The 13,954-nt window shown below is 47.9% G+C and overlaps 1 protein-coding gene across 1 annotated transcript in view; it reads left to right on the forward strand.

Moving 5' to 3' along the window:
- The window catches only part of Rrp12 (ribosomal RNA processing 12 homolog), a 36,576-nt gene that overhangs the window by 1,602 nt on the left and 21,020 nt on the right, over positions 1 to 13,954 (forward strand). Inside the window, exons 3-12 of the mRNA XM_057779198.1 lie at positions 3,613 to 3,696; positions 4,870 to 4,946; positions 6,136 to 6,241; positions 6,427 to 6,543; positions 8,772 to 8,910; positions 8,996 to 9,123; positions 9,768 to 9,866; positions 10,851 to 10,942; positions 13,266 to 13,377; positions 13,603 to 13,700. Coding sequence (XP_057635181.1) covers positions 3,613 to 3,696; positions 4,870 to 4,946; positions 6,136 to 6,241; positions 6,427 to 6,543; positions 8,772 to 8,910; positions 8,996 to 9,123; positions 9,768 to 9,866; positions 10,851 to 10,942; positions 13,266 to 13,377; positions 13,603 to 13,700 — 1,052 coding nt within the window. The remainder of the gene's footprint in view (positions 1 to 3,612; positions 3,697 to 4,869; positions 4,947 to 6,135; positions 6,242 to 6,426; positions 6,544 to 8,771; positions 8,911 to 8,995; positions 9,124 to 9,767; positions 9,867 to 10,850; positions 10,943 to 13,265; positions 13,378 to 13,602; positions 13,701 to 13,954) is intronic.

A 13,954-nucleotide genomic window follows, 5' to 3' on the forward strand; every position in this document is an offset into this window, starting at 1 on the left:
TTTTAGGAGTCCTATGGCTCCTTCCATCATGTGGGGCTCAGGGATCAAACTCGGGTTGTCAGACTTGGAGGCAAGTGCCTTTTCTGACTGAGCCATCCGGAATGCCCCAGGTCCACTTTGTTTGTTTGTTCTTGTTGGCTTTTTCAAGACAGAGTTTTTCTGGGTAGCCCTGGCTATTCTGTAACTTGCTTTAAAGACCAGGCTGGCCTCGAACTCACAGAGATTCACCTGCCTCTGCCTCCTGAGGGCAGGGACTAAAGGAATGTGCCACCATGCCAGGCCAGAGGCCACTTTTTAAAGACCATCTCTGCTGAGTAAAATCCTTGAGGGTAAGGAATATTCCGGCATTTGTCTCCTCAGCTATCCTGCACCCAGGGATTTTTACATATATTTCCAGGGACTCCAGTGTTCAACAAATTCCTGGTGAATAACCATGGCTAGAATATGTTGTGTTTAACAAGAAATGTCTTACTTAATTTACATTTCAAACTCAATAATATGTCTATAATTTTTGGTGTTAAATGAGGAATATTAAAATGTTAAATGATACAAAGTAATATAAGTAGAATAAAATGTTATAATTAGTCTCCTGATTTGATTCCTTCTAGTGGCTGCTGTTAGTGGGTCATTGTATATGTCTAGACTAGCACTGCCCAGTGGTGATGTAAAGTGAATCACACATATAATCTTGAATTTTCTAGAAGCTACATTTAAAAGTAAAAAGAAGTAGGTGAAATTAATGTTTATGGCCAGTATATATAAAATGTTAGCATTTCAACACAGTCAATTTTTTGTTACCTTTTTACATTCTATTTATTGTGTGTGTGTGTGAGAATGTGTGTGCGCGTGTTAGTGCCCATGGAGGTCATATCCCCTGGAGCTGGAGGTAGAGGCGGTTATGAGCTTCCCAATGTGGGTGTTAGGAACCAAACTCTGGTGCTGTGCGAAAGCAGTAAGAATTCTTAACACTGAGCCATCTAGATGTCCAGCCCCATTCAGGGGCTGTTGTTTTGTATGGACTGCTCTGTCTGTACTTCTGACTGGCCTGTGCTTTGCTTTGTAGACCAGGATAGCCTTGAACTAAGAGATCCATATGGCTCTGTTTCTCAGGTGCTGGGATTAACGAGCGGTGTATGCCACCGAGCCTGACAACCTGAGTTATCTTTTAGTCTAGCCCAGGTTGACTTCAAACTCACTGTGGTCCTCTCGCCTCAGCCTTGTGAGTACTGGGATTACAGGTGTGCACCACCGTGCCTGGTTTTGTTCAACTTTTTTTTTTGATTTTCGAGACAGGGTTTCTCCTTAGCTTTTGGTTCCTGTCCTGGAACTAGCTCTTGTAGACCCGGCTGGCCTCGAACTCACAGAGATCTGCCTGCCTCTGCCTCCCGAGTGCTGGGATTAAAGGTGTGCGCCACCACCGCCCAGCTTGTTCAACTTTTTGTGTATTTTTTTTTACTGGTGTTTATTTTATATCCATTGCTCTCCAACTTTGTATTTCTAAGTTATTGTATCTAATTATTCTTTCCCCATCATTGTTGTTTTTATTTTTTTCAATAGTCATAATAACATTTAAATCTGTCATTTTCTGGGAATAGTGATACATGCCTATAATCTCAGCACTTAGAAGACTGAGGCAGGAGAATTAGTAGTTTTGCAGCCAGCCAGGGCTACATAGCTAGACTCTCCCTCTCTCAGAAAAAAAAAAAAGAGAAAAGAAAAAGACAAAAACAAACAAAAAAACCAAGAAAACACAAGGGTGGGAAGCAGAGGTGGGCGGATCTCTCTGAGTTTGAGGCCAGCCTGGTCTACAGACCAAGATCCAGGACAGCCTGGGCCATAGAAAAACTTTCTCATTGAAATAATAGTATATTATTAATCCCTTGTTACTGACTGTAGTCTGTTCTGGTTTGTGGCTGCAGTGTATAAATCTGCAGGCTCCCTGTCCTGGGCAGCACAATAGAGCCAACCCTGTGGGTGAGCCAGCCCCAAAGTTGTAAGCATAGGAAAGTTGTCCCTGCACCTTGTCTGTCATGTGCGTTGTGGGTGGGGGAGAAATGCCTTCCTTGCTAGCTTTCAGGCCAACTTGTTGGGTATTTTTTTTTTAGTTTACTAACTAAAAAATTGATGTAGGAGGGCCCAGCTCACTGAGGATCATACCACCTCTGTCTGGATGGTTCTTGGGTATATAAGAAAGAGGGCTGAGCAAAAAAAAAAAAAAAAAAAAAAGGGCCCTGCCCATCACCTAGGCAGCACAGCAGAGCTAGCCCTATTGTTGAAGGTGTGGGGGGACCCAGCCCCCGTGCTGTGAGCAAGGGAGAGCTCTCCCCAACACTCATCTGACATATGGTGGCATGGGTGGAGTAGAGATGCCCTCCACACCCCTAACCCTACCCATCAACCCCTGAGACAGGTGGGAGAACTGGCCTGGGGTCATAAGAGTGGGAGGGCTGTCCCTGCCCCCCCACCAGCTGCAGAACTCTGGAGAGTGCCTCTGCATCTCCCCTGGGCAACACGTGGGGAGGAGCCAAACTTGTGGGCATGGAAGCAGGAGAACTGGCCCCACCCCTCACTCATGGCTACCAGAGTGAATTTGCCAGGGCAATGCTGGAGAGTTCACCCTGGAGGTGAGGACAGGGCAGAACCGGTGGGCAGACCAACCCAGCAGCTCGCCAGGTCCAGAACCAGAGTTATGGCTTGGCCCACAGCATCCACTCATCAGTGATCTTGGCCCACCCCAACATCCACCCCATCTTTGATCTGCTGGTGCACCTGAAGGGGCCTGACCCACACACCCAAAGCTGCAGGATCTCCACAACAGAGGACAATACAGGATATCCAGAAAGAGTCCCAGTGAGGGCCCAGCATCAATACTGTAATAGAAGCTAGAGGCCTCAAACCAGACCAATGACTGCAATGAACACTTGCAAGTAAAGATATATAAATAAAGGGGTTTACTACATGATTTACGGTGTCACACTGCAGCTTCCGTGATGATATTTTTAATTTTTTTCCTTTTTTTTTCTCTTAAATTTTCTTTTATTAGGGTGGTGTTACAGGGGCAAAGGGCAGATACAAAAGCACAGGGAAATGAATGGGATCAAGATGCACGATGTGAAAGACACACAGAATAACTAGAAAGTTAAAAAAAAAAAAAGGCTGCAGGTGGTGCATGCCTTTAATCCTAGCACTTGGGAGGCAAAGGCAGGTGGATCTCTGAGTTTGAGGCCAGCCTGGTCTACAGTGTGAGTTCCAGGACTGGATCCAAAGTTACTGAGAGACCCTGTCTTGAAAAACCAAACAATAACAATAATAATATCCTTGGACTGGGCAGTTGTATCCAGCATCCAGGAGGAAGAAATAGATGTGTGTAAGTTCAAGGTCCAGAATAGCCCGGGCTTCACAGAGAAACTTTGTTTTGAAAATCCAAGGAAACAAAAAAAGGAAAGAATTGTAAAGAAATGGTGTCCTTGAGGTGGCTCCTGTTGGCTAGGTCCTGTGTTGTGTGCTCCGCTCTGGATGCTGATCCTGTCTCATTTGTGAAGGAGAAAGGGAAAAGGCTGTCCAGGCCAGGGCTGGGTTTAAGATACACTGTGGATTCGTCCTCCTCTGCAGATCTGCGCTGTCCTGGCTGCTGTCACCGAGGTCATTCGATCCCAGGGAGGCAAGGAGACGGAGACTGAGTACTTTGCTGCTCTGGTGAGTGGGTGTTCAGAGCAACACGTGGGTCTAGGCTAGCAAGAGAAAACGGCTGCTGTGGGGGTTGGTGGGATTTTCTGTTTCAGGCCTGTGAGACAAAAGTCCATTGGTTTATGAAGACACGTCAGAGCTGGGAGGTCTTAAGAAAAATTACTTCCAAGGTGTGATCTAGGGGCCCTATGACCATTTTAGGGACAAACAGGACAAGATTATTTCCAGAATGATACTAAGATACCATTTACTATTATTTTTTTTTTTCCCGATACAGGGTTTCTCTGTGGTTTTGGAGCCTGTCCTGGAACTAGCTCTTGTAGACCAGGCTGCCCTCGAACTCACAGAGATCCGCCTGCCTCTGCCTCCCGAGTGCTGGGATTAAAGGCGTGCGCCACCACTGCCCGGCCCATTTACTATTTTTATTCTCATGAGTGTACCATAGAGTTTTACAGAAGTTACAGGATATTTGGGGGACAATTTGGGGCGGTTATGTTTGCAATGGGTTTTCACTGTGTAACTCGGGCTGGTGTGGAACTCATGTCAGTCTCCTCTGACCCTAGCCTCCTGAGTGCTGTGATTATATGTACAGTATCAGCTCCATTGTGGTTGTTTTCTTTTGCAGAACTAGGAACTGTACTCAGGGCTTTGCACATAGTAAGAAGGTGATTTAGGTAACCCAGCTGCATAAGATGGTGCAGTCTTCCTTCCTTTTTTTTTTTGTTTTGTTTTGTTTTGAGATAGGGTTTCTTTGTGTAGCCCTGGCTATCGTGGAACTAGCTCTGTAGACCAGGCTGGTCTCGAACTCAGACTTCAGAGATCTGCTTCCTGAGTGTGTGCATTACCACCTCCCAAAATGAAATATTCTTACCCCTATTTTATAAGAAAAAACTGAGTCACAAAAGGTTACTAGAGCACTTGGGAGGCAGAGGATCTCTGGGAGTTCAAGGCCAGCCAGGGCTGTGTAGAGATACACTGTCTCAAAGAATAAATAAAGTAAAAAACAAGGTTATTAGGCCAAACTTACACAGTGGCAGAGCTCAAACTCAAACCTTATATACCATGAATAGGATCTTAGTCATAACTCTCAGCACAGCACATGGGTCTGTCCTGCCACCCATACTTTCCTGTGTGTACAGTGTGTTATTTTATCTATTCACGCCCTCTCACTCTGGCCCTCAGATGACAACAATGGAAGCGGTGGAGTCCCCAGAGTCACTGGCTGCCGTTGCTTACTTGCTGAACCTTGTCTTAAAGCGGTGAGTCCAGATACTTGGTTTTTTAGTGTGTGTGTGTGGGGGGGATGTCTTTCCAGTCCCACGTATTTGTTTTTTAAGATGAGAGTGTTTGGGCTGGAGAGACAACTTGCTGCCCAGTCATGAATACCAGGGTTCAGATCCCAGTACCCTGTCCAGGCAGCTCACAAATGCCTATAACTCAAACTCTGGAGGTTTCAGTGCCCTCTTCTGCCTCCACAGGCACCAGCACGCGTGTGTACATTCACACACACACACAGGGACACGAGTATACACAATAAATGCAGTTAAGTATATTTTAAATATTAAAATATTTTGGCGATGTCCAGCAGTGAGAATATACCTATGCTATGGAATCAGATCCTTGTGAGTGCTTCAGAATGTGAGTTAGTTTCATTCTCCCTGCTGTGATAAGATATCCTGACAAAAGCCACTTGGAGGAGAAAATGTTTATTTTAGCTCACAGTTCCAGGTCACAGTCCCTCATAGCGAGTAGTCAAGGCCACAAAGTTATACTTGACTACACAGTAAATTTGAAGCCAGACTGAGCTATGTGAGACCTTCTCTCAAAAAGTTAACGAAGGGGCTGCAATATCTCAGCAGTTAGGAGTGTGTACTGCAGAGGGTCAGAGTTAATTCCCAGTGCACATGTGGGCCCCTCAAGACTGCCTATAGCTCCTGTGACTCAGTGACTCAGCTCCAGGCACTTGCTCTTCTGTGTACGTCCCCGCACATAGATACACATATGCACACATAGTTAAAAGTAAAACAAAACATAACCAACAAATAAAAATCCCAGGAAAAAAAATCAAAAGAAGATACTTGACTGTCCACGGGCCTTCTGCATCAGGCCTGGCAGTGACTTGGGCATCACATCCTGGAATGAACATCGGTCCCTGAGAAGGGCAGTGGCGCTGAGTCATTGCCACCAGGCTTCCCAGGGAAAGAGGGGCTTGTATGGGTTATGTGACCATGTGATCCCTTCTTAGACAGTAGAGGCTGGCTGGTGGGAAAGACAGAGGCCCAGAGCTCAGGCGTGGAAAGCACCCTACTCTGAGTGGCAGAAAGGTGAGCCCCTATGCTGATGGGGTCTCACTGAATAGCCAGGCCAGCAGCGCTCTGCCCTTGACACCAGGCCTGTCTCAGTTACTTTTCTTTGGTCTCTCTGATTGACTTTCTGTTCTCCCTGCAGTGTGCCCAGTCCGGTGCTCGTTAAAAAGTTCTCCGAGACCTCCAAAGCCTTCATGGACATTATGGCGGCCCAAGCGAGCAGTGGCTCCAGCTCTGCGCTCAGATGGGTCAGTCCGCTGACCTCCTGAGTCCCGTGAATGCAGTCAAAGTGGGCCCCTCCTTCCCTGGGGATGGTTTAGGCACCCATTGGGTCCTAAACAGAGCTTTTGGAGCTTTCCCAGGATTGGTGAGTCCCTGAACTCTTTCCCCGAGGCTGGTAAAACTGAGAGACTTTCTGACATTTTTCTTTAAGGTCCTCTCCAGCCTGGCCGTCCTCCTCCGGAAACAAGACTTGGAGGCCTGGAGCTACCCTGTGACCCTTCAGGTGTATCATGGGCTGCTGAGCTTCACTGTGCATGCCAAGCCCAAGGTGAGACTGATAGGCTGCCCCAGAGTCAGCCTGTCTGAGCCAGGTTGGGAAGGTGACTTTAGAGTCCTGGTTTGTTTTTGGTTTGTTGTATGTGCACGTGAGTGGTGTATGCACATGTTTGTAGATTCACACACTCACACATGCAGAATGTCCTGCCCTTACCATTCTCAGCCTTAACCCTTTATTCCCTGAGTCTCTCATTAAGCCTGGAACAAGGCTGGAGACGAGTAAGCCCCAGTGGTCCTCTTGTCTGCATCCCGTGTAGTGCCAGGGTTTACAAGTGCATGCTGAAACCTATGCCTGACTTTTCTTTTTTAAATTTATTTCGTGGGGGGGGGGGATGTGGGAGAGGGGGAAGAGAGAGGGAGACCTGTGTGCAGATGTTTACAGAGGCCACAAGATGAACTCAGGTCCTCCTGTTTGTACAAACACTCTTACCTGCTAAGCCATCTCCCCAACCCTAAGCTGAGGTGCTGAATTTTGTTGCTGCTATTTGAGACAAGGTCTCACTTAATAACCTGGATATCCGGTGACTTGCTATGTAGCCCAAGGCTGGCTTTGAACTCAGAGGCCCTCCTGACTGGGATTAAAGGCCTGCATCACTATTCCCAGCCCAAGGCCTGAGATTCTGCTCTCCATTTCTGAGGCCTTGTCCCCTGACATCCAGAGAATGAGCCCCCCCCCCTTCTCTAGCAGGAGTTTCTGCAGCCTCCACAGTCCTCCTTTCCATTGGCAGGGAGATCGCAGCTTTGACGGAGGACCTAGAGTCATACAGACCTAACTTGGAGTCGCCCTCCACCTTTTCTTTGTTGTTGTAATATCGAGGATTGAACCTAGGGCCCTATGTATCCTAGACAAGCGCTCTACCGCTGACCTACATCCCCAGCCCATTTTTGCTTTTTTGTTCTGAGAGAGGCTCTTACTAAGCTCCCCATTGGCTCTGAACTCATCTGTAGTTTAGGCCTTGAGCCTTCCGTCAGCCTCCCCAGCAGCTGGACTTACAGAGTCTGCACCACCGGTCCCAGCTCTGAGCGGGAGCCTTTCTTACTCCCTCCCTTCCTCATCCCCTCCCTCTCTCGCTCCCTCTCTTTTCTCTCTCTCTCATCTTGTTTTTATTTTTGTTTTTCAAGACATGATTTCTCTGTGTTCCCCGGCTGTCTGAGAACTATGTAGACCACGCTGGGCTCAGAATCAACGAAGATCCGCCTATCTTTACTTCCTGAGTGCTGGGATTAAAGGCCTGAGCCAGCGGATTCTTAATTCATCTTGCAGTGTCGCCTTGGGCAAATCACTTACTGTCTGTAAGCCTGGGCCTCATTAAGAGATGCTTCGAGTCTTACTGCAGGGTTGTGTGGAGTCTCAGGCCTGGTACAGTCTGCTTTATCGCAGGCCTTCAGCAAGTGGATCCATGCTGCTTCCTCAGAAGTTTAGGGCTAGGAACATACAATGATTTTCACCCCTTTTGAAGTACTTGTAACCTGGAAGTCTCCTGCTTCCTTCCTTGTGTATTCATGTCATCAATACTTATTTTTGTGTATGAATATTTTTGTTGTTAGTTTTTTTATTTATTTGTTTTTTGAGAAAGAGTCTCATTACATAGCCCTGGCTACCTCAAAACTCAGTGATCAGCCTGGCTTTGCTTCTTAGTGCTGAGATTAAAGATGTACACCATCACACCCAGAGGTGTATGAGTGTTTTGCCTGTGTATATGTATGTGTATTGCATGTATGTCTGGTGCCTATGAAGGCTAGACAAGAACACCAGATGCCCAGGAACTGGAGTTAGGTTTGTTAATCTCTATGTGGGTCCTAGATACTAGATACTTGTCCTCTGCAAGAACAGCCAGTGCTTTTAACCTCTGAACCATCTCTCCAGTCCCTGCAAGGTATCTTTTACCTTCTGCTCTATATTTGCTTATTCTTTGCCTCAGACAAGTGCTGTCTACTCTCACCACGATGCTAACACCCAAGCAGTGCCTGGTTTAGTGGTATTGGCATTGCTGGAAAATTAAATGACTATATCCCTGCCTGAAGATGAGAACTCTGCTGCCCAGAGGTTGAGTGTCTGGGCTGCCTCGGCCGTTTGACCCGTCAGCAGGCTTAGGACTGTACGGTGCTATGATCTTGACAGCAGTGGGTATCATATATAGAGGTGTCCCATCAGGCTGCTAGGGCAGTTGCACCAAGCACCCAAAATGCTGATCTGACCTTCATTTGCTTTCCCTTCAGATCCGTAAGGCTGCTCAGCATGGAGTGTGCTCGGTTCTCAAGGGCAGTGACTTCATGTTTGGTGAAAAGGCCCCTGCCCACCACCCTGCTGCTGTTCCCACTGCTAAGTTCTGCATCCAGGAGATTGAGAAGTCTGGAGGTGAGGTGGTCAGGCCCAGGGAAGGTGGAGGGGAAGTGTGGGCAGGACAGGAGAATTAGGACTAAAACTCCCCTTTGTCTGCCAGGTTCCCGGGAGGCCACCACCACACTGCACATGCTAACACTGCTGAAGGACATGCTGCCCTGCTTCCCGGAAGCCCTGGTGAAGAGCTGCAGTGAGACGCTGCTTCGGGTCATGACCTTGAACCATGTGGTAAGCTCAGGAGACTGGAAAAATAGGGCCAGTGTAGGGAATTCATTGAGTAAGCAAAAACAAACAAACAAAACAACAAAACCAGTCCCTGGATTCAGTTGTGTACCTCTGTAATCCCTGCTGTTAATCCCTGAGGCTTTCCACTGTCTTGACCCTGCTTCTGCCATAGGCCAAGGATACCACATCATCCATGGTGTCAGAAGGGGCCGGATCACCCTAAGTATGGAAACTGACTTGAGATTCATGTGTGTGTCTGTGTGTATGTGAGTACGTGTGTGTGGTCAGAGAACAACTTTGAGGAGTTGATTCAGTGATTGAGCTCAGGTATCAGGCTTGGGGGGCACTTAACCTGTTTAGCCCTAAGTTTTGTTTTCTAGTGGTACTTGGGATTGAGCTCAGGGCCTTTATGCACACCGTACAAGGACCCTAGCACTGAGTCGTTGCCGTCCTTAAATCATTTGAAGCTTTTTTTTTTTTTTTTTTTTAATTGGTTGCCAGGTTGCCTTGTCTTACTAGAGTGTAGTCCTCAGGGTGTATGGGAGTCTAGGGGACCTATGGGCTCTTTTCAGCTCATAGCTCATATGGTGGAGCTCCGGGGCAGCTGTGAAAGTTGTGCTTCCTCTAAGTCTCTGCGTCTTCTGCAGCTCGTGACAGCCTGTGCCATGCAGGCCTTCCATAGCCTCTTCCATGCCAAGCCCAGCACCAGCACCTTGTCTGCAGAGCTCAACGCTCAGATCATCACGGTGAGGCTGATTTGGGTGTGGGTAGACTGGAGGGTAACTCTTTGGAAGGCTCTGCTGGGAGGGCCAGCTCTGCTGCCTTGTTTCAACAGTGGGGTAGCATGGGCTAAGCTGTCCCGGTGGAGAATGGTCAAGCTTGAAGCTGAGCGATTGGCATCAGTGGCATGGGAGATGGGCACTGACTCTTGCCTGATCAGGGTAATATAAATGATTTCAGCTTGAGAGAGGCTTTTAACTGCAGATACATGTAGGTTGTGGAATAGACTATTTGTTTAACTTTGTAAAGAGGTGTTGAATTTGTGTTGCAGAACAATTGTTTAACTATGTAACGATGTGTTGTCTTTATGCTGCATTTGTTTAACTATATAAAGATGTGTAACTGTTACACTCTGCCTACCTAAGGCACCTGATCAGTCTAATAAGCTGACCCGCCAATAGCTAGGCAGAGAAGGGGTAGACGGGGCTGGGGGGGCAGAGAAAAGTGGGGGGCCAGCTAGCCAGACATGGAGGAAGCAGGAAAGCAGGATGGACAGTCCATAGATGAGGTAAATGAGCCTCGGGGCATCACATAGGTTATTAGAAATGGGCTAATTTAAGTTAAAAGAGCTAGCTAGAAACCAGCCTAAGCTAAGGTCAAATTATTAATGATTGATAATTTAATTAATTAATAATGAGTCATGATTAATAATAAGTCTCTGCGTGCATGATCTGGGGGCTAGTGATCCAAGAAAGCCTGCTACATAAATCTCCAAATTGTTTGCAAAGTGTACACTGAAGTTCATGTCCTCAGAGAAGGACTCTGGCTTCAGGTGACTCCAGGAGGTGTGTGAGCACCTCACTCCCATTCCTAGAGCCTTGTGTTTCTAGAAGATTGGGCCTGGAAGCCAGGTGGCGGGGAGTTCTGACCGGTCCTTACAGGATATAGGAAAGGTCGTCATCCTTGGGACTACTGCTGAGACTCACCTGCTGACTCCTGTCCCCCTCTAGGCCTTGTATGACTACGTCCCCAGTGAGAATGATTTACAGCCCTTGCTGGCCTGGCTGAAGGTTATGGAGAAAGCCCACATCAACCTGGTCAGGTAGGAATGTGCTAGAAGTCAACCCTAGGGGTTCCCGTTAGGCTGTCTGCTGTGTGTGCAGATGGAAGGGACATGAGCCAGAAGCTGGAGAGGCGGTTCAGCTCCAAGGTCTGTGTTACGTGGGTGAGGATCAGCTCTCGTGTTAGAAAAAGCAAGGGTAGGGCAGCAGGCGTCCTGTTAGTCCAGTTCCTTCCTCTAGCCGTGAGCGGGGCACACTGAGGACAGTCCTTGTGGGCTGGAGCCAAGTTTGAGCCTGATTCTCTGCTTACTCTGGGCGTTTTGGTGAAGGTGATATCGTTCTTTTGGGGGGTTATTGAGACAGGGTTTCTCTGTAGCTTTGAAGCCTGTCCTGGAACTCTCTGTGTGGCCCAGGCTGGCCTCAGACTCACAGAGATCCATCTGCCTCTGCTTCCCAAGAGCTGGGAAAGTTGTGCCACCACCATTCATATTCTCTCTCTCTCTCTCTCTCTCTCTCTCTCTCTCTCTCTCTCTCTCCCTCTCCCTCTCCCTCTCCCTCTCCCTCTCCCTCTCCCTCTCCCTCTCCCTCTCCCTCTCTCTCTCTCTCTCTCTCTCTCTCTCGGAAAGGTACTTTTAGGAGTGAGTTCTCGCCTTACCGTATGAGTTCTAAGGATTGTGCTCAGGTCGTCAGACTTGGCAGCAAGCACCTTTATCACTGGGCCATCCCACAGATGGATTCTTTGTTTTGTTCAGTTGTTGGGTTTGTTTGTTTTTTTGAAGATGGGGTCTCATGACATAGCTCTAACTGACTATATACATTAGGCTGCCTTGAACTCACAGATATCTGCGAGCCTTTGCCTCCTGCATTCTGGGATTAAACATGTACCAACATGCCTGGCCTGGCCTTGAAATCTTGGTCTTCCTGTTTTAGCATCATAATTTCTGAGATTGCAAAGGTGAGCCATTGTGTCTAGTGGTAGCACAAATTCTAATTGGTATTAAATAATAAAAACCCAGAGTCAGATATAGGAGTAATACTGAAGGTCAGAGAAGCAGAGCCGCCAGCCACTAGAGAGTTCTTAACTCCTATCAGTGGTCAGACCAGAGGGCCGATCCTGTCCTCAGACTGACTTCCTGAGCACCTGTCTCCTGCCTTATATTCCTCTCTCTGCCCAGCCATACCACTGCTCTCTCCACCTCCCTGGTGCTGAGATTAAAGACCTGTGATTCCAAGTGCTGGGATCACCTTTGTGTAAAGTTCTATTTCTCTTTCAGACAGGTTCAATCTTGTGTAGCCCAGGGTGGCCTTGAACTAATAGAGATCTGGCTGCTTCTCCCGAGTCCTGGGATTAAAGTTGTATGCCATCACTGTCTGGCCTCTATGTCTAGCTAGTGTGGCTAGCTCTGTACTCTGATTCTCAGACAAGCTTTTTGTTAGATTATAAACAAAATATCACCACAGCCTAGTTCTGGTGTGGTCTTTAATTTTTTGCATATATGTGTATGTATGATGTGTGTCACTTCATAGGTGTTTAGTTTAGGTGCACACATGCCACATTGCACTTGTGGAGGTCAGAAGGAAAACTCAGGTCAGTCCTCACCTTCCTCCTTGTTTGAGACATGGCCTCTTTGTTGTTCTTTGTGGCATAGGCCAGGCTGACTGGCCTCAAGTTGCCAGGGATGCTCCTGCCTCCACCTCCTGTCTTGGTATAGGAGTGCTGGGATCAGGGCTGGGCCCAGCTTCAGGAGAGTTCAGGGGTTCAAGCATAGGTCCTCATGCTCTGGCGCAAGTGGCCTGCTGAGCCTCTCCACAGCCCAGTGGTGCTTGGTTGTTTTTAACTTAACATGAATTGTTTTTTATGTTGTTTGTGTACATAAGAGTGCATGTGTGTGGAAATGAGAAGGTGACTCTCAAGACTCCCCAAGCTTGGCTGCCGAGCTATCTTGATGATTTTTATCTTTATGCTTTGGGATCAGATTGCCTGAGTGTGTGAATCCCTTCTCATGCCCCACTGTGTGTCCTTGGCCCCCTTCTGTGTCAGTTTCCTTATCTACACAATGGGAATAGATGTAGTAATTACTGCAAGGTTAGAGAGAAAGGGCTGTTTTGTCAGTAGTTGGTGTGTAAGCATTAGCAATATTAGTACTTGACTCTGGAAAGTGTGAGGGCCAGGCCAGAAGGTCATACTGAAGGCAGCTCTCACTCTGTGTGCTGCTTAAAGGCCGTTTGGACTTTGCACCCATGTATTGTGCCCTTTGGAATGACCAGCTGGGAGAACAGCCCGTAGATGTTATCATCTGAGCTGTGGGGGCTCAGGTCTCTGAGGCTTGGAGCCAGGTTCCAAAGAAACCTTTGTCTTGACAGGATGCACCGAGACCTGGGGCTGGGCCATCTTGCTCGGTTTTTCGGAATGGCAGTGACCTGTCTCCTGTCCCCTCATTCACAAGTGGTGGCAGCTGCTACCCAGACTCTTAAGGTACCACAGTGTCCTCAGCCCAGCTTTGGTTGGGGAAGCAGAGCACATAAGAGGTTCTGCCTGCTGCCCTAGCTCTTAGGTCATCCTGGATGCCCAGCTTGGTCCTTGGGGGAGCTTCTCCCAGTGGGAGACAGGCTCCAGGAGCTTCAAAAAGTAGTTGTCTGGGAGGGTGAATGGAATTGGTGTTGTTGCCTTGGACTAGACAGCCTGGGCCTCTCTTTGCAGGAGATCCTGAAGGAGTGTGTGGCTCCACACATTGCGGACATTGGCTCTGTGACCTCTTCAGCCTCGGGTCCTCCCCAGTACATCGCCAAGATGTTTAGGTGAGGATGTGGTGTCCCTGTTACTGGAAGTGCTGTATGATGACCTGTGTTCCATTTACCCCTTTGGGCAGTGTCCAGTACTAACTAGGTACTCTGTAGAATTGTGGTAAGTGCCAAACTCTGCCTGAGCAGCTCCTGCCGTTTGGGGTGTGTTGTGGCACTCAGAATAGGAGAGGTGCCGTACTGTGGGATGTAAGAGTGTGGCTCATGGATCCCTGCCCCAGAGCTTCTGGACCTGTAGCTGGGTTTGAATC

Source organism: Chionomys nivalis, chromosome 8, assembly GCF_950005125.1.
Source record: "Chionomys nivalis chromosome 8, mChiNiv1.1, whole genome shotgun sequence".
Lineage (NCBI taxonomy): Eukaryota > Metazoa > Chordata > Mammalia > Rodentia > Cricetidae > Chionomys > Chionomys nivalis.